The sequence below is a fragment of the Gastrolobium bilobum genome, unplaced genomic scaffold (assembly GCF_033153095.1).
Source record: "Gastrolobium bilobum isolate Gb01-03AN ecotype WA unplaced genomic scaffold, APGP_CSIRO_Gbil_v1 utg8041, whole genome shotgun sequence".
Lineage (NCBI taxonomy): Eukaryota > Viridiplantae > Streptophyta > Magnoliopsida > Fabales > Fabaceae > Gastrolobium > Gastrolobium bilobum.
The window spans coordinates 775,739-800,374 of NW_026897652.1; the positions used below are offsets into that span (position 1 = coordinate 775,739).

At 35.2% G+C, this 24,636-nt stretch overlaps 4 protein-coding genes, 1 non-coding gene and 1 pseudogene across 10 annotated transcripts; 4 read left to right on the top strand and 2 right to left on the bottom strand.

The window, feature by feature from the left end:
- Positions 1 to 1,395: 1,395 nt before the first annotated feature.
- On the top strand, positions 1,396 to 5,541 carry LOC133309067 (protein terminal ear1 homolog). Its single transcript, XM_061509803.1, has 6 exons — positions 1,396 to 2,086; positions 2,347 to 2,890; positions 3,025 to 3,144; positions 3,247 to 3,388; positions 3,540 to 3,661; positions 5,430 to 5,541. Exons 1-6 carry the CDS (start codon positions 1,396 to 1,398, stop codon positions 5,539 to 5,541), a joined length of 1,731 nt encoding a protein of 576 aa, XP_061365787.1.
- A 2,309-nt stretch (positions 5,542 to 7,850) lies between these two features.
- On the bottom strand, positions 7,851 to 8,708 carry LOC133309030 (uncharacterized). The gene is made up of 2 exons (XM_061509771.1): positions 8,499 to 8,708; positions 7,851 to 8,155 (listed from the first exon to the last, which is right to left on the bottom strand). The coding sequence occupies exons 1-2, from the start codon at positions 8,601 to 8,603 to the stop codon at positions 8,066 to 8,068; spliced, it is 195 nt and encodes a 64-aa protein (XP_061365755.1). The 5' UTR covers positions 8,604 to 8,708; the 3' UTR covers positions 7,851 to 8,065.
- Positions 8,709 to 10,692: 1,984 nt separating this feature from the next.
- On the top strand, positions 10,693 to 12,036 carry LOC133309068 (protein JINGUBANG). Its single transcript, XM_061509805.1, has one exon. It carries the CDS (start codon positions 10,693 to 10,695, stop codon positions 12,034 to 12,036), a length of 1,344 nt encoding a protein of 447 aa, XP_061365789.1.
- Positions 12,037 to 18,758: 6,722 nt separating this feature from the next.
- LOC133309078 (uncharacterized) lies at positions 18,759 to 20,105 on the top strand. 6 transcript variants are annotated; one of them, XM_061509817.1, is made up of 3 exons: positions 18,823 to 18,890; positions 19,174 to 19,270; positions 19,437 to 20,105. In XM_061509817.1, exon 3 carries the CDS (start codon positions 19,484 to 19,486, stop codon positions 19,934 to 19,936), a length of 453 nt encoding a protein of 150 aa, XP_061365801.1. In that variant the 5' UTR covers positions 18,823 to 18,890; positions 19,174 to 19,270; positions 19,437 to 19,483; the 3' UTR covers positions 19,937 to 20,105. The 6 variants fall into 6 exon arrangements, with proteins under 6 accessions (XP_061365799.1, XP_061365805.1, XP_061365800.1 ...); XM_061509820.1 differs by having other exon boundaries at positions 18,824 to 18,841; XM_061509819.1 differs by having other exon boundaries at positions 18,835 to 18,873.
- On the top strand, positions 19,139 to 19,278 carry LOC133309092 (small nucleolar RNA snoR137). Its single transcript, XR_009751265.1, has one exon. It is a non-coding gene; the product is annotated as a small nucleolar RNA snoR137 (small nucleolar RNA).
- A 127-nt stretch (positions 20,106 to 20,232) lies between the features above and the next one.
- LOC133309024 (protein SIEVE ELEMENT OCCLUSION B-like) lies at positions 20,233 to 23,667 on the bottom strand (annotated as a pseudogene).
- Between the last annotated feature and the right edge of the window lie 969 nt (positions 23,668 to 24,636).

A 24,636-nucleotide genomic window follows, 5' to 3' on the forward strand; every position in this document is an offset into this window, starting at 1 on the left:
CCACGCGTATGGCTCACATAATTCATATACAAATTAACTTCCACTTTGAATAAAGGTGAGAGAGTAAATATAGCAAGCCTGCCCAAGTTCCAAAATGGAGGGTAATACAGTAATTTCATTATAGCATATTTAGATGGCAAAGACGGTGCATTTTTATTTATTTATTTTTTGCAACTTTGGCCTTAAAAGGAAAGCGTAGAACAAAGTCTTTTTTTGTTGTTGTTGATACAAAGCATAGAACAAAGTTAAAAAGAGTCAAACAAAACCATTTCCACTTCCTATCCTATGTTCATTTTTACTTTTGGAAAAATACTTGCTCTGTTCATTGTTCTTTCTCGGGAGTGATGCTTTTTGTGATTAAAAAAAAATTTACATCTATCATTTAACATGACACAACAAACTTTTCTACACATATAACATTTTGTGAAGCCCACACTTTTTGAAGAAAAAAGAAAAAAAAGAAATTACGGCACGCAAAACGAATCTCTATAACATTACACAATCAATTTTCCTACAACATAATACTTATAAAACCCTTAAAAAAATATATAATTATGTAAAAATTCATGTAATCGATAATAATAAAAAAGAAGAAAAAATTAAAATAAATAATTATAAAAGAGGAGGTTATACTTACAACTTATTTTCGTTTACAATCTCTTATAATCATATCTTAACCGTTGATTTTCGTCAATCAACAGTTATCATTTATTGCGAATTAATAATTAATTAATAAATTTTATTTGCAAAAATCTTAACCGTTGATTGACGAAAATCACCGGTTAAGATATGAGTTGTAAAAGTTTGTAAACGAAAATAGATTGTAAGTATAATATTCTCTATCATAAAATTACTATGAGTAAATATTCTTTTTGGTCCTCAGCAAATTTCACGATGTCCATTTTAGTCCCTAGCAAATAAAAAAAAACTATTTATGGTCCTTAAAAATTCAAAATAGATCCATTTAGTTGAAAACGTGATCCCTCACAAATTTAAAAAAACTCACATTAATTTCTCAAAAAAATTAAAATGGATTTACTTTGAATTCTTAAAAATCACATAGAGCTTTTTTATTTACTAGATAACAGACGTCATAAAAAGTGGAGCCAACAGAAAAGGATATCAACTCAATTATTATTATTAATTCACATATCATGTTTTCTTTTTATCGAATAGCTTTCCCACTTAATACACTGAACTTTGACCGCCACAGACATACGCACAAACCTGTAACTCTGCCACTAAACCAAACACCCACACACACACACCACGCTGTACCCTTCATTTTTATTTATTCATTTACTAACAGAAAAGAGTGCTACCAATCACATTAACGCCTTTTGGGCGTAGCCACCGCGATCCACCGTGACTGTGTGAAGTGAAGGGAAACGAACCATGGGAAGCTTAGACCCCACGGCGGAGGAGTTCAGGCCGAAAAACCCTAACCACGGAGACCCACCTCCGGTAACCTATTTCAGGCCAACCTTTTCTCCGCCGTGCGACCCTTACGCTTGTCCCTACGCACCCACCGGAGGACTTGAAACGGCGACGTTTTTCTATGGCGGAGGTGTCATTCCTGTTGGGGTAATTCCGTATCCATTGACACATTTCTCATACGTTGGCCCACCGGCGCTGGCTGCTCCCCCTGCGACGGCGCCGTTGTCCACGTCACCTACACGGTCATTACTGCTGAGCTTCGTGCCATCGGAGACGGCGTTTAATGAGTCCACGTTAAGGAGGGAAATGAAGGTGTTCGGGGATGTGAGAGGGGTTCAAATGGAAGGGTTGCGTGAGGGAACAGTGACCGTTCACTTCTATGACCTGAGACATGCGGAGACAGCTTTGACGGCGATTCGGTGGCAGCACATGCAGCACCAAGCAACAACATCGTTAACATTTTTCAACACACAGAGTTTACTTTTGCCGGCGGCGCGTGGGGTCGTTGCCGATGGTTCCGTGTGGGCCCATTACATCCTCCCGGCGTGTGATGCTGTTCCTGAAGGGCAGAACCAAGGGACTATCGTGGTTTTCAATTTGGATTCGGAGGTCTACTCTGATAGTCTCCGAGAAATCTTTGAAGCTTTTGGTATTTCAAAAGTCTTCTTTTTTATTTATTTAATTTTTTTTTTCTATGGCTTTGTTTTCATTTAGGCGTGAATTTATGAAGTGAGATCTGAAAAGTAAAGTAATTGAAAGAGAGAGAAGGGAGAGTAAAGTAATACCATTCTTATTTGGTATCACATTTTTTACATAAATATAAAGCCTGATACTAATTAATTAAGAAGCATGTCTATATCGAAAATTTCCATGACTTTTATTTTGTTTGTTTTGTTTGACTAAATCTAGGCCCCATAAAGGAGTTCAGACATACCCCATCAAAAAAGGATCAAAGATTCGTGGAATTCTTTGACATAAGAGACGCTGCAAAGGCTTTGAAGCATATGAACGGCAAGGAAATTCGTGGCAAAACACTTGTTATTAAATTTAGTCACGATAGGAAGTTCATATCCAAGTCCAAATCAGTGACCTTTCCTCCTTCCTCTCCACAGTCGCAGCGAAAATTCTGGCCTCGATTAGATCCTGATGCTACTATTATCTCACATTTTTCTCGTCCCCAAAAGAAATCAACTTTTACTGCAATGGCTTCTATAAAATTGGATGAAGTAGCTGGGAATGCTCCAAAGAGAAATTTCATTGAAAAACACAGCAGTGAGTCCACGGTAGAAGGCACGAAGCACCAACAACCTCCAGCTAGAAACAAATACTGTAGGGGAAAGCAAGCAAAGAAGCATGAAACTCGGTTTCTAATTAAGGAAGATGCTACGGCGGAGTCTAGTTGCATGGATTCTAGAACTAGTGTGATGATCAAGAACATACCCAACAAGTACAGGTTCGCCTATGTAGTAGGCCTTAGCCTTTTCTTTTTCTGGAAAACATAGTAAAATGTAGATTATTTTAGTCTTTGAATTAATGTGATATATTTTGTTTGCTTATATTGTGTATGTATATGTTACCTTGTTGCAGCCTGAAGCTACTGTTGAACATGTTGGACAACCACTGCATTCAATGCAACGAGCAAATTAAGGATGGCGATGACCAGCTTTTGTCATCCTACGATTTCGTGTACCTTCCCATTGATTTCAAGTATTTTCCATTGTCCTTAAACTAAAGCTTCATGTGCAATAATAATATTGATTACCATTGAACTAACTATATAGAGCAAATGTTTCATGTTGAAACATACAGCAACAAGTGCAATGTAGGATATGGGTTTGTGAACATGACGTCTCCGGAGGCAACCCTGAGGCTCTATAAGGCATTCCATCTTCAGCCCTGGGAGGTGTTCAATTCAAGAAAAATTTGCCAGGTCACCTATGCCAGAGTCCAGGTATTTTTTGTTACTATTATTATTTCCAAGTTATTGAAATTTGTTTATGGTAATATATAAAATTTCACTCATCAGGATTTATGGGTAACAACAGCATGAAATATTGTATTTAAAAACGACATTATTATTATTTTATAATGTATTTATGAAGGGATTGGAAGCGTTGAAAGAGCACTTCAAGAACTCCAAGTTCCCATACGAGATGGAGGAGTACCTGCCAGCGGTGTTTTCACCGCCTCGAGATGGGAAGCAATTGACGGAGCCACTTAAAATGTTGTGATTGGTTGGCCACATATATATTATTATATAGGTGGAATAGGCCTGGTCTGTAGGAAAAGGCCTGTTCATGTCTGATGATACTCAAGTAATCAAGTGTAAGGTGATGTAATGAGTCCATTTGTGAATATTCATTTACCACGGCAATTATGCTCATGCTCTTGTTCCCATGTTGATAATTTTTTCTTTATTTGCAATCCTTGAATGAAATGATTTTGTAGTTTTTTTTTTATCAACTTTATGTCTCTCACAGTTACAGGTCGCACTTCAAGATGTAATCAACTTTCAAATTTTGATGGATCATTTATCACGTCGCAGTCGCTAACGTAGAATCCAAGTTATAGGTGCCATATTCTTTTTTTCTTTTCTGCGTTTTCTGTTTTAATTTCAGCATAATTTATCGGTAGTTTTCTTTGCAAGCCGGTCCAAATAGGTTAATTAATTTTAAAATCATAGTATTTATATAGACGAACTGCCCATAAAATTAATTTTATTCTTACGATAACAAATTAGATTAAAAAATAGAAAAAAATATATTAATTTTGTAAGTTTTTAATATATTTGATTTGATTTTTTATTTTTTAACTTCAGTCTATTTTTATTTTTAACTTAAATATATTTAATCTCGTTTTATATTTAATTTTTTAATTTTTAATCTATTTTATTTTTTATTTAAATTATAGAATTTAATATCATGGATTTGCCTTTAGGATTATATAAATGAATTTACATCACCCATTTCAAGGAAAGAGAACGGTCACTAACTCACTATAAAAGAAATGATTATTTTAATTGATAACAAAGGATATAAATAAATGACCAAATTATTTTTGTGACATTATCATTAAAACATGAGAGGTTTCATTCAAGTTGGTGCTTACACTTTTTTTCATCCAAACTCAGCTCTATAAATGTAATTAAAATAATTTCATTTACTTTTATGATATATAAATGCACCTCAAATGGTCGGGGACTCGGGGTAGACATAGGTATTTAGTTTTGTGAAATACAACTTTTATGTTGCAGGAAAAACACAATTTTCTCCAGTTTATTTATGGAAAAAGGTCAGTCTTTTCTTTTCTTTTTTTAATTATAACAGTAATTTTATGAGTGGAAGTGAAAAAGAAAAATATTTTCAATGTTATGCGAGTACCAAGCACTCGAATACAACCTTTATAAAATATGATAAAAAAATAAGAAAAAATATTTATCCAGTCACGGGAGATAAAGACATCTCAAGTGAACTCAAAACGACGTTGTTTTGAAATTATAAGATTAAAAAATTATAACGATAAAGACTATTATAATCCTGCAATATATTAGAATTACAAAAAAAAAACCTTGATTTCCGCTCCAAAACGACATCGTTTTGGATTCATCAGAGATAATTTATCTTCATTGACTGAAAAAATACTTTATCCAAATAAATAATATATTTACACCACCCTACTTTATAGTTATTTTCTCATACATCCCCATGTATCCCTTTTTAATAAGGGACTATGTACTCCCGATGCAAAAAAAAAAAAATTGTGATCGTGAAAAAGACATACAACAAAATAAATTTTTAAAGCAAGCATGAAGTAGTGCACATTATTTGGGCTCTTGTTAATTTTACAGAACAAGTAAATATTATATATTCTTTTAGGAGCAAAAACAAAAAACAAAACAAAATTTAACCCCCTCATTTACCTCAAACCATGATGTTACAACACATCTGGCAAAATCAGCTGTGCAAGATTAAAATTTGTGTTTTTCTCTTTAATAACGTGACACTAACATGTTCTCGCATAATGCACAACTCCCAATTCACGGGAGAATTGTTATCATCGATATTGATGAATAAAAGAGAGAGAAAAAAAGAGAAAGAAAAATAAATTTTAATGATGAGAGTTATAAAAGTCATGTAAGAAACATATTACCCATAAAAAAATTTGAAATAAAAAAAACATTTCATGCCACCCATGAAACTGATAATTTTAAACAGTGTCTGTCTGGTTTAATTCATGGAAAGCAAACCCATAGTTATTTTGGGGGAGGAATAAATCCCTGGTCTCAAGCATAACAGGTTTTCCACATTACTAGCACAGCATGTATCAAGTTCATCCGAAGTGGCCCTCATTCTCCTAATTGATTTTTATGATTCAAGGTCCTAGCTAGGGAAGTACAATAATAAGAAAAGAACGTATTTCATATACCCCAAGTGATATACTAAACTTGGTGGAGCATATAAAGAGAGAGAGAAAGGCAAAAGAATCTAAACCAGAAGTTGGAAACTTGTTTAATCCATAACCTAGAAGTTGGAAACTTGCGTATTTGAGTGTTTCCCTTCACCATTCGAGGAGAGCCAATCCTTTTTGCCCTTCAAAGTATTAACACGCACATGCACTACAGACATGGCTATCCACCACATTCCACCCTTGCATTTGGCAATTGCCATATACAAGACAACAAGCTAGAGAGTAGTATCACCTCTGCCACTGAAATCTTTCACTGGTGGAGGGAAAGAGTGAAAGATTCTGTGGCAAAAATCTAATTGTATGTATCCAGAGAGTTCAACCTAAAAACTTATGTTCACTTGTTCCAAACTTGGAAGACCTATTATAACAAATATGTGATTCCATCCAATATGTAAAAACCACATAATGCTTACCGTATACATAATTAAAATTTAGTAACCACACCATATCATTAACCATCAAAAGAAAAGCAGATTAATGCTCATGACTAAAATATTTTTTGGTCCAATAAAATTGTAACACATGGTCTGCATAGTTGAATTAAATCTTATCAGTTGAATGTACTCCTCATTGTACTTAAGAATCCCGCCAACCCCTAAAATGATATAACAGAATAACAGACAGCAGGGTGGCTGCTGTACTAAAGATAATAGATGCAATGCAAATAATTTATACTGCATTAAGACAAATGCTAAAAAAAATACTTAAACTAAAGACATATTCATCATTAATAATCAAAAGTTATAGATTGAACACACAATCATCGTTAATGTAAGGCAAAACTAACAAGTAACAAAAAAAGTCATCAACTTTTAACGTACATTCATCTGTAAAAAGTACTGAGATAATAATAGTGATTGGGAGTTGGGAGTTGGGACAATTACATCAAGACACACAATCTGTGAACAGGGCAGAGGAAGAACAGAACATGCCCACGAAGTGAAAACAGTGGAAATTTGGAACAGGACCGTGAACCGAACTGGTGAAATTGGCTGGAGAATGCATGGCTGGCCAGGAGACAGAAAACAATGCACTGAAGAATGAGGGAGATGGGCAACTGGGTATTGTTGAAGGTAAAGTATTTCTAACTGTAAAATGGTTCTAAAGGAGAAGAGGACGTGAAATCATAAAAGTAACCCTAAAAAATGACTTACTGATCAAAGAAAGGAGGGGACTGGATTGGATTTTTGCAGCTTATTGGTATAGCGGTGCTATCCTCAGCAATTCAGGCAATCCACACAACAAACAGATGTAATGCTATTAGTTCCCTAAAGTGGCCAGCAGCTGTGAAACTCCGCCACAGCACAATTGCTGTGCTATATGTCACTATTGACTACTATGTTTAGAATTTCTCCTATTCTGGAAAGCTAAAGACAACAACAAGAAGATTACTTATACTTTCTACAAGCACTTACCTATAATTTCCATTACGTCAACAACTTAGCATGAACTAAGCATGTAAATCATTACGTTGTCACAAGCCTATTCCAGCTAGTTTTGCCCATTCTAGGTATTTCATCAATTTAATGTCAAGAATTTCTGAAGGAAATTTAGGAAAAAAAAAAAAAGAGACGGAAAAAAGGCTGTAGTAATTGGTTTGACAGTTTGATACCGATTCTCCACTCAACAATTTAATTTTGAGCAGGCCTAACTGTCGTATTAGAATTATGTATCAGAATAAAGCACAAAAAATGAGGGAAGTGCACGGCAAGGATGTATTCAGGAGAAGCAGCAGCAGCAAATGAGTTATGCACCACAGCCAAATCAACGAACAAGAGAATGTAGAGACTTATATTCCAGCTACTTCAATACATGATCAGCTACCAAGTTGAATTCAAAATCTCATACTGACAACGAAAAATAAAGGATCAGGGATGACTAAAACATACCATCTAAACACTTAAGATATGTTTCATTACCTGAGTCAAGAGTCAATATGCAGACAAAAATGAACAAAGCAATGTATTCCCATAATTACTCACATGTAGCATTTTATGAAACAAGTCCATGCGTAAAGAACAACGTTAAATATCCACCCAATCAAATTCGAAGAGCTCCTGATTAACAAATTTTATTTGAGCAAATAACACTGCATTGGACAAACAACAGCAAGGGAAATTAGAAAAAAGTAAAGGGTATCAAAATTACAGCATTTTTCAATTCAAGCAATAGAATCCTTCCGATTGGCCTGCTGCCGCAATAACTCTTCTCTGACCCTTCTGATCTCCTCTTCCTTCTCCATCCTCTCATGCTGCAACAGATTATGATACAGAGAAAGAAGGTCAAAAAAGTCAAAATAATTAGCGTTCATACTTAGGGTTCCACTAGTCGACGAGCTTTGCCGCACGGAAATATCGCCGCGTATCATGAAACATTATAAGAAACGCAAGCATATTGACACAGCTAGATCAAATAATATGAAACGACGCTGAAAGGTTCAATCCAATTAGGTAATCAAAATATAATAAGTTAGATGATATCTAGGTTATTTTTATTTGTTTTTCCTAAGAATGGAAGTGAAATTGGAGAAGGATATGTGGAAATTGAGAGAAAAGGAAGAATGAAAGTTGAACAAGAAATGAAGAGGAAAGAACCTTTTCGTCCTGACGGAGAGCGATCCAGACATGGATCTTGTCCATGGATTGCCAGAACACGAAAGCTCCAAGCGTCATCGCGAAGTACGTCGCAACTCTCACCATTTTCTTATCCTCCTTCCTTCCTTCTTCTTTCGATTTGATTCAACTTCCTCTTCCCCTGTAATCAACTTCTACTATCAGCTCTTCCGCTTCTGCTTATGCTTCTGCCGATAAGATGGAACTGGAACGCGATGCGTAATTTTCTTGGGCTGGAATTTGCTGCGTGGCCCAACTTCAACACGAAAGCACGTTTCATAGTGCAAACCAAACCAAGACCAAAAAATGTTAATAATCACAAATGGTTAAATTCGGCCCATTATGAAAACAAAAAATAACAAAGGTTTATGAAATATGTTTCGTGACATACGAAAATCTGTACAATATTAAAACAAAAAATAATTACTTTAAAATATATATTAGTAAGTATTCTGCGAATTACACAGATTTTTGAAACTTATTTCTTGTGGGGTGAGAAACTCTGTACTCATAAGTATTTGAGAATATATTATAAATACAACTTAGTTTTTAATTTTTAGAGTAGTCTCATGTGTGGACATATGTGACCCGATTTGCTTAACATTAAAATAGAAAGTCCGCTTTTCTTCTTATTATAAATACAAGAGTAAATACCATTTTTAGTCCTCAGCAAATTTAACGATACATGTTTTAGTCCCTAGCAAATAAAAATGCCTATTATAGTTCCTAAAAAATTCAAAATGGACCTATTTAGTAGAAATCGTGGTCCTTCACAAATTTAAAAAAAAAATTATATTAGTTTCTAAAAAAACTAAAATGGATTCATTTTAAATTTTTTAAGAATCACGACAAACCTTTTTATTTACTAGGAACTAAACTAGCATTTCGACCAAAAAAAATGATATTTAGTCTAAATACTACTGCACAAAAAAAAACACGAAATACCTTGGGGAAGGAAATTTTCTAATATGGATAAAAAAAAAATTCTGCGTTTGTCTTTTCAAGTATTGATGTCATGTATGATGTAACTCCCGATACGATTGTTTCTCAAAAGGCGACCTCCCATTGGCGGCTAGTGTCACCAAAAAAACTGGCAAGAGCTTCGATAAATGAATACAGCTAGACTCGCAGGTGAAACCGTGAACAAGAAGAAGACCACAATAATCGTTTTTTATTTTATTTATAAAAATGACAATTGCGCAGTGCGAAGAGGCCAGGGTCTTTCGTCTCGACCGTATCTGCGTGACTGCATGTGTGCGAAGTGTAAAATATAGCAACTTGGTCTTTGGCAACGATACCGAAGCAAGTCAAGGGACGTGTATTCTACGGATACTACACAATTGTATTCAGTGAGTTTCAACAAAGGGCCGGCTTTTAATAATAATAATAATAATAATAATAAAGGTTCATTTTTAAAAAAAAATTATTTTAAAAAAATTATTTAATATTTATCGAAATGTTATTGTTTTGAAGCACAAATTATATTTATAATTTTAATTTATTTCAGCATTATAATATTTTAATTTTTTAATAAAAAAAATTCAAAACTATGTTGTTTTAATGAAAATTATATAAAAAAATTTAAAATAACTTTATAAATTTTATTCCCTAATAATAATAATAATAATCCACATTTGTCTGATGTGGAATTTTTTGGTAAGCGAATATTTATCATAATAACTGTATTGAAGATTAAACTTTGTTGAAACTATAAAATTTGTTAAAAATAAATTAATCTTTAAATAAATTTCTGTACATATGAATTATTATATAGAATATTGAAAAAATAATAGGAATGAATAAAAAATATCTCTTACATGAGGTGATGGACTATATGCATGGAATTATCCAAAAAAGGGAAAAGTTTCCAAGCAATGAAAAGGAGCAAGCTTATTGGTCCCCCCACCTGTCAAGTTTCTTGGATTTTGTCATTAATGATGAGGCACCATGATAAATGCTCCCTCTCGCTGTCTCTAGTCTACAAATTCAATGAAAAAAGATGCCATCGTCCGTCCTATAATAACCTCGAACACATCGTAATTCGTAACCTCATATTGCCCTTTTCTACCTCTCCACTTTCCTTTCCCCCCTCCCTTCATCTTAATGTGCTCGTAAGTCGTAACCAATTGCTATCTACCTAATCTAATAATCAGTGTATCAGGTCTTGAACTGCAGCATGCGGATCCACTTGTGTCTAGACACATGCTCCTCCGCCAACTGCGCCAACGCCACCCACCAGTCAACCGTCTCACTCCCCAAGCTACGGCCACATAAACAACAACAACAACAACATGCATCAGATTCAAGTAGCTCCTCCACCGGATCCGATGCACTCACTTCCACAACCTCTCAGGACAGCACTGCCTCCACCACCACCACTCTCTACAGCGACCTCTCCATACAGACCCTCCCATCCCTTCCTTCTCTCCAAAAACTCTCTCCACAAACCCTAAGTTTCTCTGTCTCCCACCATTGCCTCATCTCCCTCACACCTCACCCCTCTCTCCCTGTAACCTCCCTCGCCGTTCAAGATAACCTCCTCTACGCCGCAACCGGCCACGAAATCAACGTCTACGATCGTCACACATGCACCAACCTCTATAGCTTCAATGCCCAAGGCACGTCCTCTGGATCCATCAAGGATATTACCTTCTGCAAAGGCATGATCTTCACCACCCACCAAGACTGCAAGATCCGCGTGTGGCAGCGCCACTCACAACACAACCACAACCACAAGAACCACCGCATGTTAACCACTCTTCCCACCGTCAACGACCGTCTACGCCGTTTTCTCCTACCCAAAAACTATGTCACCGTGCGTCGCCACGAGAAGCGGCTCTGGATTGAGCACGCCGATGCTGTCACGGGCCTCGCCGTTACCAACGGCGTTATATATTCCGTTTCGTGGGACAAGACTCTCAAGATATGGCGGGTGTCTGATCTTCGTTGCGTGGAGTCCGTGAAGGCTCACGAGGACGCCGTCAACGCGGTTGCAGTATCCAATGATGGTACCGTGTACACTGGATCCGCAGACAGGCGAATACTGGTTTGGGCGAAACCCGTTGGGGAGAAACGGCACGTTCTGGTGGCGACGTTGGAGAAGCACAAGTCCGCGGTGAATGCGCTGGCCTTAAACGACGACGGTTCGGTGCTGTTTTCGGGTGCGTGCGATCGTTCCATATTGGTATGGGAGAGGGAGGACAGTGCGAATCATATGGTGGTGACTGGGGCTCTGAGGGGGCACCAGAATGCGATACTGTGTTTGATCAACGTATCTGATTTGCTTCTGAGTGGCTCGGCTGATCGGACGGTCAGGATTTGGAAGCGGGGTTATGATGGAATGTTCTGTTGCCTTGCTGTTCTCGCCGGTCACCGAAAACCGGTGAAGTCCTTGGCGGCAATTCCAGAGTCTGATCAAACTTCCTCAAACGGTGCCGTTTCGATTTTCAGTGGTTCCCTTGACGGTGAGATTAAGGTTTGGCAGGTTTCTATCACGAGTCAGTCCACACATGATCGATAATTGAATGCCTAAGAAAAGGAATAAATTCAAAGAAAAGGGGAAAATGGAACATAAAAAGTACTTGGTAAGAAAATATGTATATGGGGATATCTCTGTCTTAGATTTTAGTGATCTTGGCAAGGGTTCTCAAATCACAATCCAACTTTATTATGAAATTTGGGAAGTGATTTGAGAGATTAATATTGAAAAATGATAAATAATATTAACCTGATATTATTAAAATAAGTCATGGATGGATAAAAAAAATTGTAGGGTTATCCATATTAGACATTTGCAATATAAAAGCTTGCTTAACAAAGTAGCATTGGCTGTTTAACATTTATATTTTCGCCTTATCCATTTGTTCTGGGCGATTCTTAAATTATATACATTTTGAATATCTTAGAGCTTGAAAATTTACCCACACTAAGGGGCGTTTAGTACAGAAGAAAAAAAATTTGTTCAAAAAACCCGATTTTCAGAAATATAATTTTTACGTTCAATATATGATAATATTCAAAAATTAAAATTTTAAAAAATTCAATTTTCCGATAATCCGAAAAAATGTCGCATAACAAACGCCCCCTAAGAGCCCCAATTATGTGGCATCCTAAGTGAAAATCATTTTTTTCTCTTTGTAGTGGTTTTCACTTCTCACTCTCAAGTCTCAATATTTGAAATTTTCTCTCTCAAATATTTGTGCGTTATTCTATTACTCATCCCTCAAAAGTTAAGCATTAGCTTCTGCGCCATCGCTGCGCATGCGCTAACCAGATTCGCGACAAGGCTCCACAAATCCACCTTAATTATTTGTATGCCGTCAATAATTTATCAAAATTGTTTTCTTCTCACTTTTGGTCCACTTGATCCCGATCAACGGGGGACTTACATTCCTATGTCTGCAATTGCAGACATTAATATTTTTTATTTATTTTTTTGTGGTTGAAACTGATGATTTCAGTGGTTGACATTTGATGATTTATAGTGCCAATGTCTATATATGATTTATGTTAAGTTGAAGGTTTTTTTAATTTTTTTGTTTTTTAATGCCTTTAAAATTTCTATTAAAAAAAAAATTTGGGACGCAGCCCCAAACCCACCATTAAATATGCACACACAAATACAATTTTCTGGGTCCGCCAGTGATCACGATATTTTGTAATCTAGTCGCTATGATCTGTATAACAATTATTTCATGTGGTATTAGCGGTTACTACAGCCGTTCTTACCATTTTTGCTTACTCGAGCTAAAACATTCTTGACTATATATGACACTAATTCACTTTATTTAATATTCATTTTTTTAATTAATCATATAGGAAAAATATTTGTCCTTTTAAAAGAGATATAGTTATGTCATTTTAAGAGAGAGAAAGACACAATCTAGAATTTTTTATTTAAAATTAAAATTAAAAAAAAAAATCACAGACTTTTTCTCCTATAATTTTTATTGTTTGTGCCTTTTTCTTACTTGAAATGACATAACTTCATGTCATTTAAAAAGACAAATATTAAACCCTAATCATATATATCATCTTTATAATTCTAAATTTTGTCTTTTAATTTATATCTTTTAAAATTTTCCAAAATTAATTATACATAAATCTCTTATAGTTTTTTTATTTCTAGACCACTTATGTAACCCAATAACCAACTAGCATAACGTCCCCAACTAATGCTCTATCGGGAGTGGATCTTCTCGTATGTTAATTAACATGACCATATCATGTCGAGGAATCATAATCATAAAAATGTGGATCAATGGAGATAGAGGAAGAAAAAGAAAATATATGTGGATAGATAGTTACAAAATCATCATCGTTGATTTTCCTTTATATGGTTCAGATTCCTCCACATGACATGGTCATGTTAATTAAAACATTAGAGGATCCATTTCTTACTCTACCAACATTTTAGTGAGCGCTTAGTGTCTCGTTCCATCACGTGACACTCCTCTATGCCTTCTTATCATGGCAAAGTATCCATCGTGAGCTTCCCCTCACTACAAGAAAATAGGTTTTCAGATGCAGTTATATTTGTATTTTGAGGCAGTTCAAACCACCTCTAAATGCTTGGTTCGGCGGTTCATAAATCGTCTCGTTTAGCACCGTCGCGAGGCAAAATACGACATTTTTCACAAACCGCTAGAATAATCACCTCTACATGACATTCTGAGGCGGTTATTGTAACCGTCTCGAAAATATATTCTAAGGCGGTTATTTTAACCGCCTCCATTATCGCCTCCAAAAGATAATCTGAGGAGGTTAAAATAATCGCCTCCATTACCGCATCCAAAAGACAATCTCACACAATTATATCAACTGCCTCCAAATAACGTGTAACCGCCTCCAAATAGTTAATATTATATAAATTTTAAATTTTAATATTAAAATTGTTATTTTTAAAAGTTAATATAATTTTTATTTTTAAAATTTTATTTTTAATATAATTTACGTTTGTGATTAGTTAATACAATTTTTTTAAATTTTTTTTTAAAGTTAATATAATTTTTATTAGTTGAATATAAATAACTTATTGAATTTTGTATATGTGTGTGTTAATGTGGGTTGTTATAGAGAAGGGAATGGAAAAGGAGGAACAAGTGTCATCCAATGTGGGACTTCAAAGAGAAAGTGAGATGGTTTTTTTCAATATGCAACAGTCATCTTTGAAAATTTATATATAACACCAGATAATTCAACTTAAAATCTGAACGATCAGATTAAAGTATTATAAGAGAAGAACACATTAACTAAATTTGAGGACGATCCAACGGCTAAACAAAGAGATTTCTATCTTTGAAACTCACTATCCTATAGATCATGAACCGTCTCTAAATATGCTTTGAAGGCGGTTATTTTAACTAGCTTTAATGTATATTTTGAGGCGGTTCATATGAAATCGCCTCCAAAAGTCTATTAGAGGTGGTTAAAATAACTGCCCCCATTTCTATTCAGAGACGGTTATATTAAAACAGCCTCTAATTGTTATATTTAGAGGCGATTATATCTCAACCGCGTCTAAATGGTCAATGGGGCGGTTATTTTAACCGCGTCTAATATACATTCAGAGGTGGTTATGGTTTAATCGCCTCTAAAAGTAGCAATTAGAGGCAATTAATGTAATCGTCTTTGAATGGTAAATAGAGGCGATTATTCTAGTACACATTTGGAGGGGATTTCACATCAACCACCTCAAATCAATTAAACCGCCAAAAATACCGCCTCTATGTATCAATTGGAGGTGTTTTAAGTGAAATCGTCTCAGTTAAGCAGCCTCGAAATACCAGTTTTCTAGTAGTGCCTGCCTATCAGCTATACGAGAACATCTTCAGGACTATCATGGTACTGAGCACAGGTACTTTAAAATGAAATTATAAATTATGTATTACGTGAAATACACAGTTATAATTTCAAAGTTTTTTTTTTCTCTCTCTCTCTCTTTAGAAAACATGTAAACTGATGTGTTATGCTTCTACTAGTGTGATATACATATGACGATAGTATATTAGATTTTTTCGGTTATAACCTATCCAACCTTCATTCACCGTATTAGAAAAGGCAAAAGTATTTCTGCAGTTGTGACGAAAATACTTTGTAAAATTATTAAGATACGACGTCGGATCCTGATATTTTTTTAAAAAAAATTAGTGGGTCTCATTTTTTGTCTCTGAGGCACATACTAATTTCCTACCGCTGCTACAGAAAGGTAATGCCCATTAGAAAATATTCAAAATTCCATCCCAACTTCTGCGACTTTTTCTTCTATTTAATGTGATACATTTTTTCACTGATTCAAAAATCAAATAATTTGTCACAATAATCCGCTCAAATGCACATGAAATGTGCACATTTAAGTCCTGTATCACTTCATGACTTATACAAAAATTAACGCACGCTTGCTATGTATCCCACTCTACACGACGCGTGTCACCCATGCATGTTAAAGTCATACACACCCCTTATGCCAGCCATGCGTGTCTTATAAGGTGCGTGCTGGCTTTTGCACATTGGGTGATGCACGATTTGAACATACACATCCATATGCGTCTCACAATATTATTTTAACAAATTGTTTGGCTTTCAAATCATTTTGATTTTTTTTTTCCTTTTAGGATTATTAAGGCCAAAAGGCCTTATTTCTCTAAATATTTTGTACAGAACAATATTAATTTAAATGTTAAACATATTTTTAATTTTTTAATTCAATGCCCGTTGTCTTTGCATGTTTTTAATGATTCTAATATTTCTAATTACTTAAAAAATAAATTAATAAATGCTTATTGATTTTCATTTTCTAATATATCACATTAGACTATTTATTACTGTATTGAGCAAGCAGTCTAAAAATATGAGGGGAGGCAATTAAAACTAAGCAGAAAATTTGGGACCAAACAATCAAATCACTTACCATACTGAATAGTTGTAAAGAATACCCATTCATTTATTGAGGGCTAGAAGCCCAAAAGAACACATAACATAATATACGAACGGATTGGGTCATTAATTAAAAGCATTGACCCAATGTGCTTATTTATATCTGCTGACCAATTAGTTTCAGCTTGCGGGGCACATAAGTTGAGATTTGCCAACTTGCCTTTTGATGAAATCCTGGCCGTAATATCATACTTCAACGAGAGTGATGACTAATTATAAAAAGGAAAAAATGTGTGTAATTTTAAATGAGTCAAATGACACACCTTACATCCTTTCACTCTCACAAAGAGTTGAGACTTACATATTTAAAACTTTTCTCACTCATTCTCTCTCATGATTTATCTCTTTTTCTCACTTAAAATGACACAACTTTGTGTCCTTCAAAATAATACACATTTTTTTCTGATAGAAAATGGAGTATATTTTCAGTATTTCCATAATAGAGACTCATTTAAGTAGTAAAAGATGGGACTCCTATAACATTAATTATAAAAGAGAGATAGAATAAATAATGTAAGATGATTTTTTTTAAACAAAATTAATAAGTAATGTACTGAATATTCAGTACTACGTGATTATTAACAATATTTTTCAGAAAATGGAGCTGCAGCGATCCATTTTAATTTAATAGATCGAAGGGGATCAGTAGATTGCAACTTGGGTCTTGGGAAAATTAAAATAAGGGATATGGTACACAGTAGAAACAATATTATCAATTTTCCAATGTGTTGAATGACGGGAATGGTACAGCAGTGGCTTGCTCGGATAGACGTAATAAATATAATAAACTTGGAATTCTTTTTTAACGCTCATACTTCAATCTATCATTGACCTGTAGGCTATAGCCAGCCAATTAGCCACAACTTGCTTTTCTTTTTTATTCCTTGTTGTTTGAACCTCGCGAATTTAAATTATAAGGTGATGCAGGAAATGCCGAGCCTTTCGTTCCAGGTTGTATATGTGAAATCCTCTGATGTATACCCCGTATTACTCTTTTTTAAAAACCACATGTACGTCCATGGCGAGGTTAATTTAATTATCTCAAAAAGAGAATTTTGTGTATTCCCTGTATTACTAACAATTGTATGTAACAAGATAAAATAACGTCAATCAACAAAGCAATAATAATAGCTTTGAAATTTGCATTATCGAGAAAGAAAGGTTTGCAGTTTATTCAGAAGTATGTAGTTTCTTTGTACATTGATTTTCTTTCCCACAACAATATTATTTAACTTGAATCGGTTATTCATGCCATCGATATATCGAATTCACGAGTTATTGATTTAATTAGTTGATTATTGGTTTATCTGATTAAATTAAATTTATATTAAATTGTACAATAAATATTTTAAATGATGTAATTTAACTAATATTATGTTTTGGCTGGCCCACAACCATAGGCTTAATCAGTTGGATCCAGTTTAAGAGCTCACATCTAGAATATTCTAGAAAGCATTACATAGGATCCTCTCCTTCCCATGCATTGCTGCCTCTGCACACACACAGTGAGTTCAGCATGCTTAGCCTGAAAATGTTAGGTTGATTAGGTAACAGCTCTTAGAACTCTCTCTCCCATGCTTGAGAGGACTTCTCCCCTCCAATTACCCCATCACATATTAAAGCGAAATCTTATTCTCTACTCACTTCATATATAGTTACTTTGCACAAATAGATATGCATCTGAACCACTCACACACTCTTCCTAGATACATATATATGAGAAAGTTTAACAAAGCCTTGGTCTATACCATGAGTGCTGAAAGTACATCTAAATCAACATAATACACCCTCTAAGGTACATCTATGAACTACAGATTCATAACAAAATATAGCTCAGTGGTAATTGATAAATAGCTTTTATCACTAGTTGACCAAATTGATATTGGATCAATAATATATTCGATCCGTTTTTTCAACCGAACGGATTTTTTTACCCAACCGGTCGGCCAGTCCGGTCTTAACAATGGTCAATGGGTGTAATACATGAATGGTCAAAGGTCCTTGTATAAAAGCAAAAGTGTGAAATAATAGGTAGCTGCGAAAAGTTTCACAAAACGTGACGTGGCATAAACGAATTCATATATTTAACATTCATACATAGATAAGCGTTCGGATTGGGATATATAATGTTGCGAGGCATAGTAATTTTGGTTTAAGAAGTAGGCCCGACAAGGCTATTTGATTTTTGTTTTTGGGGTTTAACTAACATACTTGCTTACGAAGCCCAGAAGACTTCTCTTTGGGTCTCTAAGCCCAAAATGCTTGTCTTATATTTTCTTTTAAAGCCCATATTGCTAGCCGTTTAGATTAGGTTTCTCTCTGTTTCTGTATAAAGCCAAATGCAGAGCCATCGTTTGGTCCCAGGAAGCTATAAACCCTAGCGCCGCGAGGTAGAGGATTTATCTGAAATTCTGAATCAAAGGTTGTTGGAAATTTCAAGTATGTTTTTTCCTGTAACCTCTTTTACTCGTTTCTCTTTTCTCGAACTAAATTATTTGCAAATGTCGCTTTCGATAGGCGTTGCATTCTTCGTTTGCTATGAGTGCCGAAGGATGTGTCAACGAAAGCGTATAACTAGTTCTCAATATCGACCTGTCTGAATTAAAACAGCTACGTATTATTACCGTCGTAGTCTGTTTAATGGTCGTGTTGTGCCATTTCTTTCATATGATTATGTTTTTTGGTTAGTTGCTTCTTACTGGTGAACTCTCCCTTTTTGTAGTGGGGATGTTCATGTTTCCGAAGCATAAATAAGAATAACCAGTTTTAAACAGCGTGGTGTAATCATCTTTATTCTACACTATGCTACCTGTCTACTGGTAAATTTCCCCGTTAATACGCAATTTTAGTTTCTCATCATGAAAGAATGTTTTCGTTTGAAATTTTGTTTGGTTGAATTTTAATGAACACATTTCTTGAAATTCAGAAACAGAAATTGGATTTGAGTAATTATAATGTAAACTTTATCCTCTTATTGTGTGTTAGGTATATGAATGTAATGTGTCGTTGAAGAGGTGAAAAAAGTTGTTGATATGGAACAACAGAATGTACCATCCATTTCCAATGCAAGACCAAATCCACCATTCATTTCCAATGCAAGACCAAATCCAACCCAGAAAAAGAAGCTTCCAACGCCGAAAGAGTTGGTATCCCACTATGAATCTCAAGGGATGGATTCGCAAGAAGCCTCCATTAAGGTCATAGAGGATCTACAGAAGGCGCTGGTTGGAGTTATCTCCTCTGGTAGAGGTAAAAAAGACAAGCTCTTGTCCGAATCTTCTAGGAAGATGGATGCTGTCAACAATAGAATAACCATTCTTGACATGAAGCTTGATTCGAAACCCGGGTACGCTGAGACTTTTGCAATTGGGCTTGCCTCTGGAGCTGCTCTCAGAGGGATTGGAGCAATCATGCCCCATATTCTTGCTCCTCTTGCTCAGATATGGAATTCTGTAACAACAGCCACCAAATCTTCTCCGCAATGATATTTTAATTTCTCACTATGTACCTTTTTTAGTTTGTAAAAAACAAAATGAAAAAAATGTGCTACAGTATTTGACGTTATAATTCCCTGCTTTTCAAATGGTACATGGAGAAACATAAAGAAAATTAGCACATAAGTTCAGCATAGTAGCCGTTACAGTCAATATGTCCGATTTAAGTGACTCGCACATTAAAAACCTCTATTACATTTTTAATTATCAAACTCACATAATCTTATTTATGATTTTATATAACCTTATTATGAAGGGGGTTCACTTGTTCAACGCTAGGTGCTCATTCACTCATTGCAGCAGCGATACATGAAGAACTTTTCCATCGGACGGCCACATTCAGCACATACCACCTTTTCTGGGATCCTGCCATTGATTCCTGGCAGTATCAAGCGGTTGCAGTGGTGTGGGGTTTGGATTCCTTGTAGATAATCATCTATTGCCGGCAAAAGGCCTTTATCTTTTGCCTTATCTTTCCACTGGTCATATTCATTTAGGCACCTCAGAAATGTGTCTCCCTTGCCCTCTACTATCTTATCTATCCCGTGACTGATCACAGCCCACCCTTGATCACTGTTGTCAAAGCTTAGGATTCTCATTATTTCATGCATTATCTGGTCATTCTCCACTGTCTTGCTCTGCTGTAATTTGGAAAGCCACATGCTCTCAAGCCTAACCCAGAAGAACCAAATTATGATAAGGTCAGGTAGTACGTTGCTCAAATTTTCTTCATGTATGGCCATGTTGATTTTTCGGACTTTCTCCCCTGGATTGCTTTTCCCTACATAAATAATCTCCAGTGGAACTTGTAGAGCTTTTGCCACGGAAGATGCTGTCATTGTAAATTTCCTTATCCACTCCATATCGTCCCCTCCATACAAGCATATGTATTTGCCTTTTGATACCTGAAACAAGCTTGTATAAGCGTATATATGCATATATAAAAGGAGAAAATAATACGAGGACTAACCCAATCAATGAGCGATGGATCAATTGCATCTGCTAATAGTCCAAGTCCCCAGGTTTCCCCCTTCCACAATTCTTCCTCCCTTGAGCTAGAGAAAGGATATGCCAAGCTTCCCCAAATCCACATCATGTATATTGCATTCAGGTTCATAACTATCCCTTGCGGATCCAACACTACAAGGATAGGCTTCGCGTTGAAATGCCACACCTCCTTAATGTACCTGATGGTTGCTGGATCCAAAAGAGAAGGGTCATAAAGTGAGGACCATGATATCATTGGTTGCAGCTTCTCGAACTTTTGTTTCACTTCATTCCATGGGGTTTCCTTGTCCACAATTGGTATCCAAACAAGTTCGTATTGACTCTCTAACCTGATTGAATCCTGACGTGACTCTAGATACATTTGTTCCAAAATCACAAGCTCTTGTTCAGAGACATGATGGAGGTCTGATATGTAGAGTAATACAATTTTCCTCCTCAACACGTCAATGCTAACCTGAAGACAAAAACGTTAAAGGTGGGAACAGGAACACCGTGTGTAAATAGATTAGCTTTTTTCCCGATTGAGTCATTTACCAAAAGTTTTGAATTTTGAGTTAACTTGAAAAATGATTGTAAGAACTAGTGAAACAAAAGGAAGATTCCATTATTGTCATTCCTAACAATTCTTCATTAAAGAAAAAACTGATGACGATATATGATCACATATATATTATGAATGAGAGGAAGAAAGAACGGATTCTGGGTTAACCCTTTGCTTGGTAGAACCATCAAACAGTGGCAACAGCTCATCATGGCTGCAAATCAAAGCTTTGAGAACCTTCAAGTTATCATGGTGGGGTGTCTCAAAAAGGAACCGAAGTGTTTGAAATGCTTCTCTCTGTTTGTTGTCATCTGCATCATAACATGATGTTCCCAGGCATAGAGATTAGAGATACTTTACACGAAGAAAAGCCATAAAATGCTTCTTCCCCATAATCTGCGTCATTATTAATGTCCATGAACCATACTGCACACACACACGCACCATGTGGAATTACCGAGTAATTAGATTGACCTACCCATATGCTGACGACAAAGGGTGAGTTGCCTTAGAAGGTGGATATTTATGTTGTCGAGCTTATGGGCCAAACTCGAAAGCTCCCAAGTCTCTATTGTTGATGCCATATATCTAATAAAATAAAACCAACCCCAGAAAGTTAGTCATAATAATAATAATAAAGACAAGTTTAATTCAGAGTTTGGTTACCAAATCAGCAACATTAAAAAAGAAAGAAATTAAGATTTTTTTTGGTACAAAAAAAAGAGATGAAGTTGTGATGACTCTAATGAGTTATGAACAACGAGGCATACCCTTGACCGAGGCCAATTATGCCTAAAATCTGCGATGCAGAGGCCACAATACTCCGAATGGTCCAATAGACAGCACTAGGAATAAGAGAGGAGGCAGTCAACATCTCTGGTGCATTAGGGTCAATGTACTGAGAGGGAAGCTCATGGAACTCGACAATGCAATTGGTTACACCCAACATGGCATTGAGAAGGTTGTTGATTGTTTCAAACTTGGGTACCAAATCATCCAATTGTTCAAGTGTTTCATGAATGTGCTTCAACTTTGCTACTGATTTAGCAAGACGGTTGGTGGCATAAAGCTGAGCCACCAGCCAAAACTCCCCGTAAGTTAACTGCAAATGCTGCTAACGCTATTACCACCTTGGCATCCCATGAATAGCTTGAGAGCATTCCCAATATTCCCATGGTTGTGGCATGGGCGTCTCCACCACCCAAACACTTGCAAGATATCTGACATAAGCATGAAAACATTAACAAGTTAGACAGACCCCTGCAAACTAAGAGTTCAAAAAGTGCGTCAACATTTTTTTGGGGGTGTGTGTGTTATATATATATATATATATATATAAAATTAAGGGTTTTCTTTTTGTACTTTAACATTAAAAAAAAAAAAATTCTACGCCTCACTTTTTAAAGCAAAGAAAACAAAAACTAAGCCACTCAAAACTAATCTCTATAACGTTACATAATTATTTTTCCTACACATAACTCTTATAAAACTCTATAATTAAAGGGATCTATTCATCTCATTTTTCCTAATTATCTCATGCGACAAAGACAAAATAACGGGGTTTACCATTTTTAAAAATATAAAATAAAAGTAAAAATAATAGACCCTACTACTTTATCTGTTACATGAAATAATGATCTCACGCATCATAAGATAATAATTATTTTCCATAAATAAAACCTCGCAGGAAATTTTGTTAATCGTGTGGTACGAAATATCTAGCATCTCGGTTAAGTCAGATTGGTGGATACTGTCCTGTACGGTGCCAAATTGCACTTGCTTTCCCTGTGTAAATTTTCAAAACAAGGTAAATTAAGAATCAAAATGCAAAATGCTACTAAGTGAAAAGAATACGATAAACAATTAATAATAAGTCTTATACTCAATTTTTAATAATATATATATATATATATATATATATATATATATATATATATATATATATATATGTGTGTGGAGAGATAACACACAGATATACCTGAACAATGCTTGGGATAAGAGAGGCAGCACGGTGCAAAATGTCTTCAACGACATTAAGAAGAGGTCTAACGTCAATGTGTCCATCAACAGGAGCATGAGTGGCACGAATATGTTTGGTCATTGTAGTGTCATCTAATACAGAAAACATATGGCGGATAGCCCTAGACTGCATCTTCTGGGGTACGATTGCCATTTTCTTTAACGGAATTCAAGATACGGCTGCAAGAAAGTATGAGTTAATATCGATATTGTTTAGAAGCACTGGTTTACCAATTTGGTTTGGTTAGTGCTAGCTAGTTCTTGGCCCAATGACAATGGTCTCATATATATATATATAGCTGTAGATACCAAATTCTGATGAATTTCTACCTTGCTTGTGTTTGGGTTAAAACCAAACCATATAAAGTAACAAAGGAGAATTTGGAATGTTGGATAACTTTATACCTTTCATCAGTGATAGCTTTCTTTTCGTTAGTAGTAAATTTTTCACACGAGTACTGATGTAAACTTTTATGCTACTTAATAATAACTTACTATTTTCCTATTTTAATAACTCATTACTCCATGTTAATGTTGTTTAATCACACTTATAAACTAATATGATGCAAAAATTATTAAAATACGAATCTTAAAGTTAAGAACTATTACAAGAAAGGTATAAAATTTACACAAACTATGACGTGAAATAAAGAATCACTACTATCCTGTAGAAAGTGTTGCAAGGAATATGTTACAACTGTTGCATTTACTTTACAAATATGTTGACTCTTGTTGACAGATAACAGTAAGGAATTTAATTAGCGGATTCAAAATGTAATTCAATATGATGTTATATGAGAGTTTGTAACGAGTTTTTTTTAGAATAAACTATGCGCAATTGATGTTGTAAAAATCGAATTTTTATGTAGAAATGGAAGAAGTGGTAGAAACGTGAATCATAAACATAAAGTTTTTACTACTTAAGGTCAAGATACATATATATATATATATATATATATATATATATATATATATATGAGGTAAGACCCTTTGACACCGGTGTCAAATTTCAATTTTGACACCTCATCTGAGAGCCGTTAGATAAAAAAAGATAAACGACTCTGATTTATCAAGCATGTGATACCGTTGATATTTTTTGATATAACGGCTCTCAGATGAGGTG

Coding starts and splice junctions, on each gene's coding strand:
- LOC133309067 (XM_061509803.1), top strand. CDS start 1,396: ATGGGAAGCTTAGACCCCACGGCGGAGGAGTTCAGGCCGAAAAACCCT. Junction 3,389..3,539: donor TCACCTATGCCAGAGTCCAG/GTATTTTTTGTT, acceptor GTATTTATGAAG/GGATTGGAAGCGTTGAAAGA. Junction 3,662..5,429: donor TTGACGGAGCCACTTAAAAT/GTTGTGATTGGT, acceptor TTTTCTCTTTAA/TAACGTGACACTAACATGTT.
- LOC133309030 (XM_061509771.1), bottom strand. CDS start 8,603: ATGGTGAGAGTTGCGACGTACTTCGCGATGACGCTTGGAGCTTTCGTG. Junction 8,156..8,498: donor CTCTCCGTCAGGACGAAAAG/GTTCTTTCCTCT, acceptor AATCTGTTGCAG/CATGAGAGGATGGAGAAGGA.
- LOC133309068 (XM_061509805.1), top strand. CDS start 10,693: ATGCGGATCCACTTGTGTCTAGACACATGCTCCTCCGCCAACTGCGCC.
- LOC133309078 (XM_061509815.1), top strand. CDS start 19,484: ATGGAACAACAGAATGTACCATCCATTTCCAATGCAAGACCAAATCCA.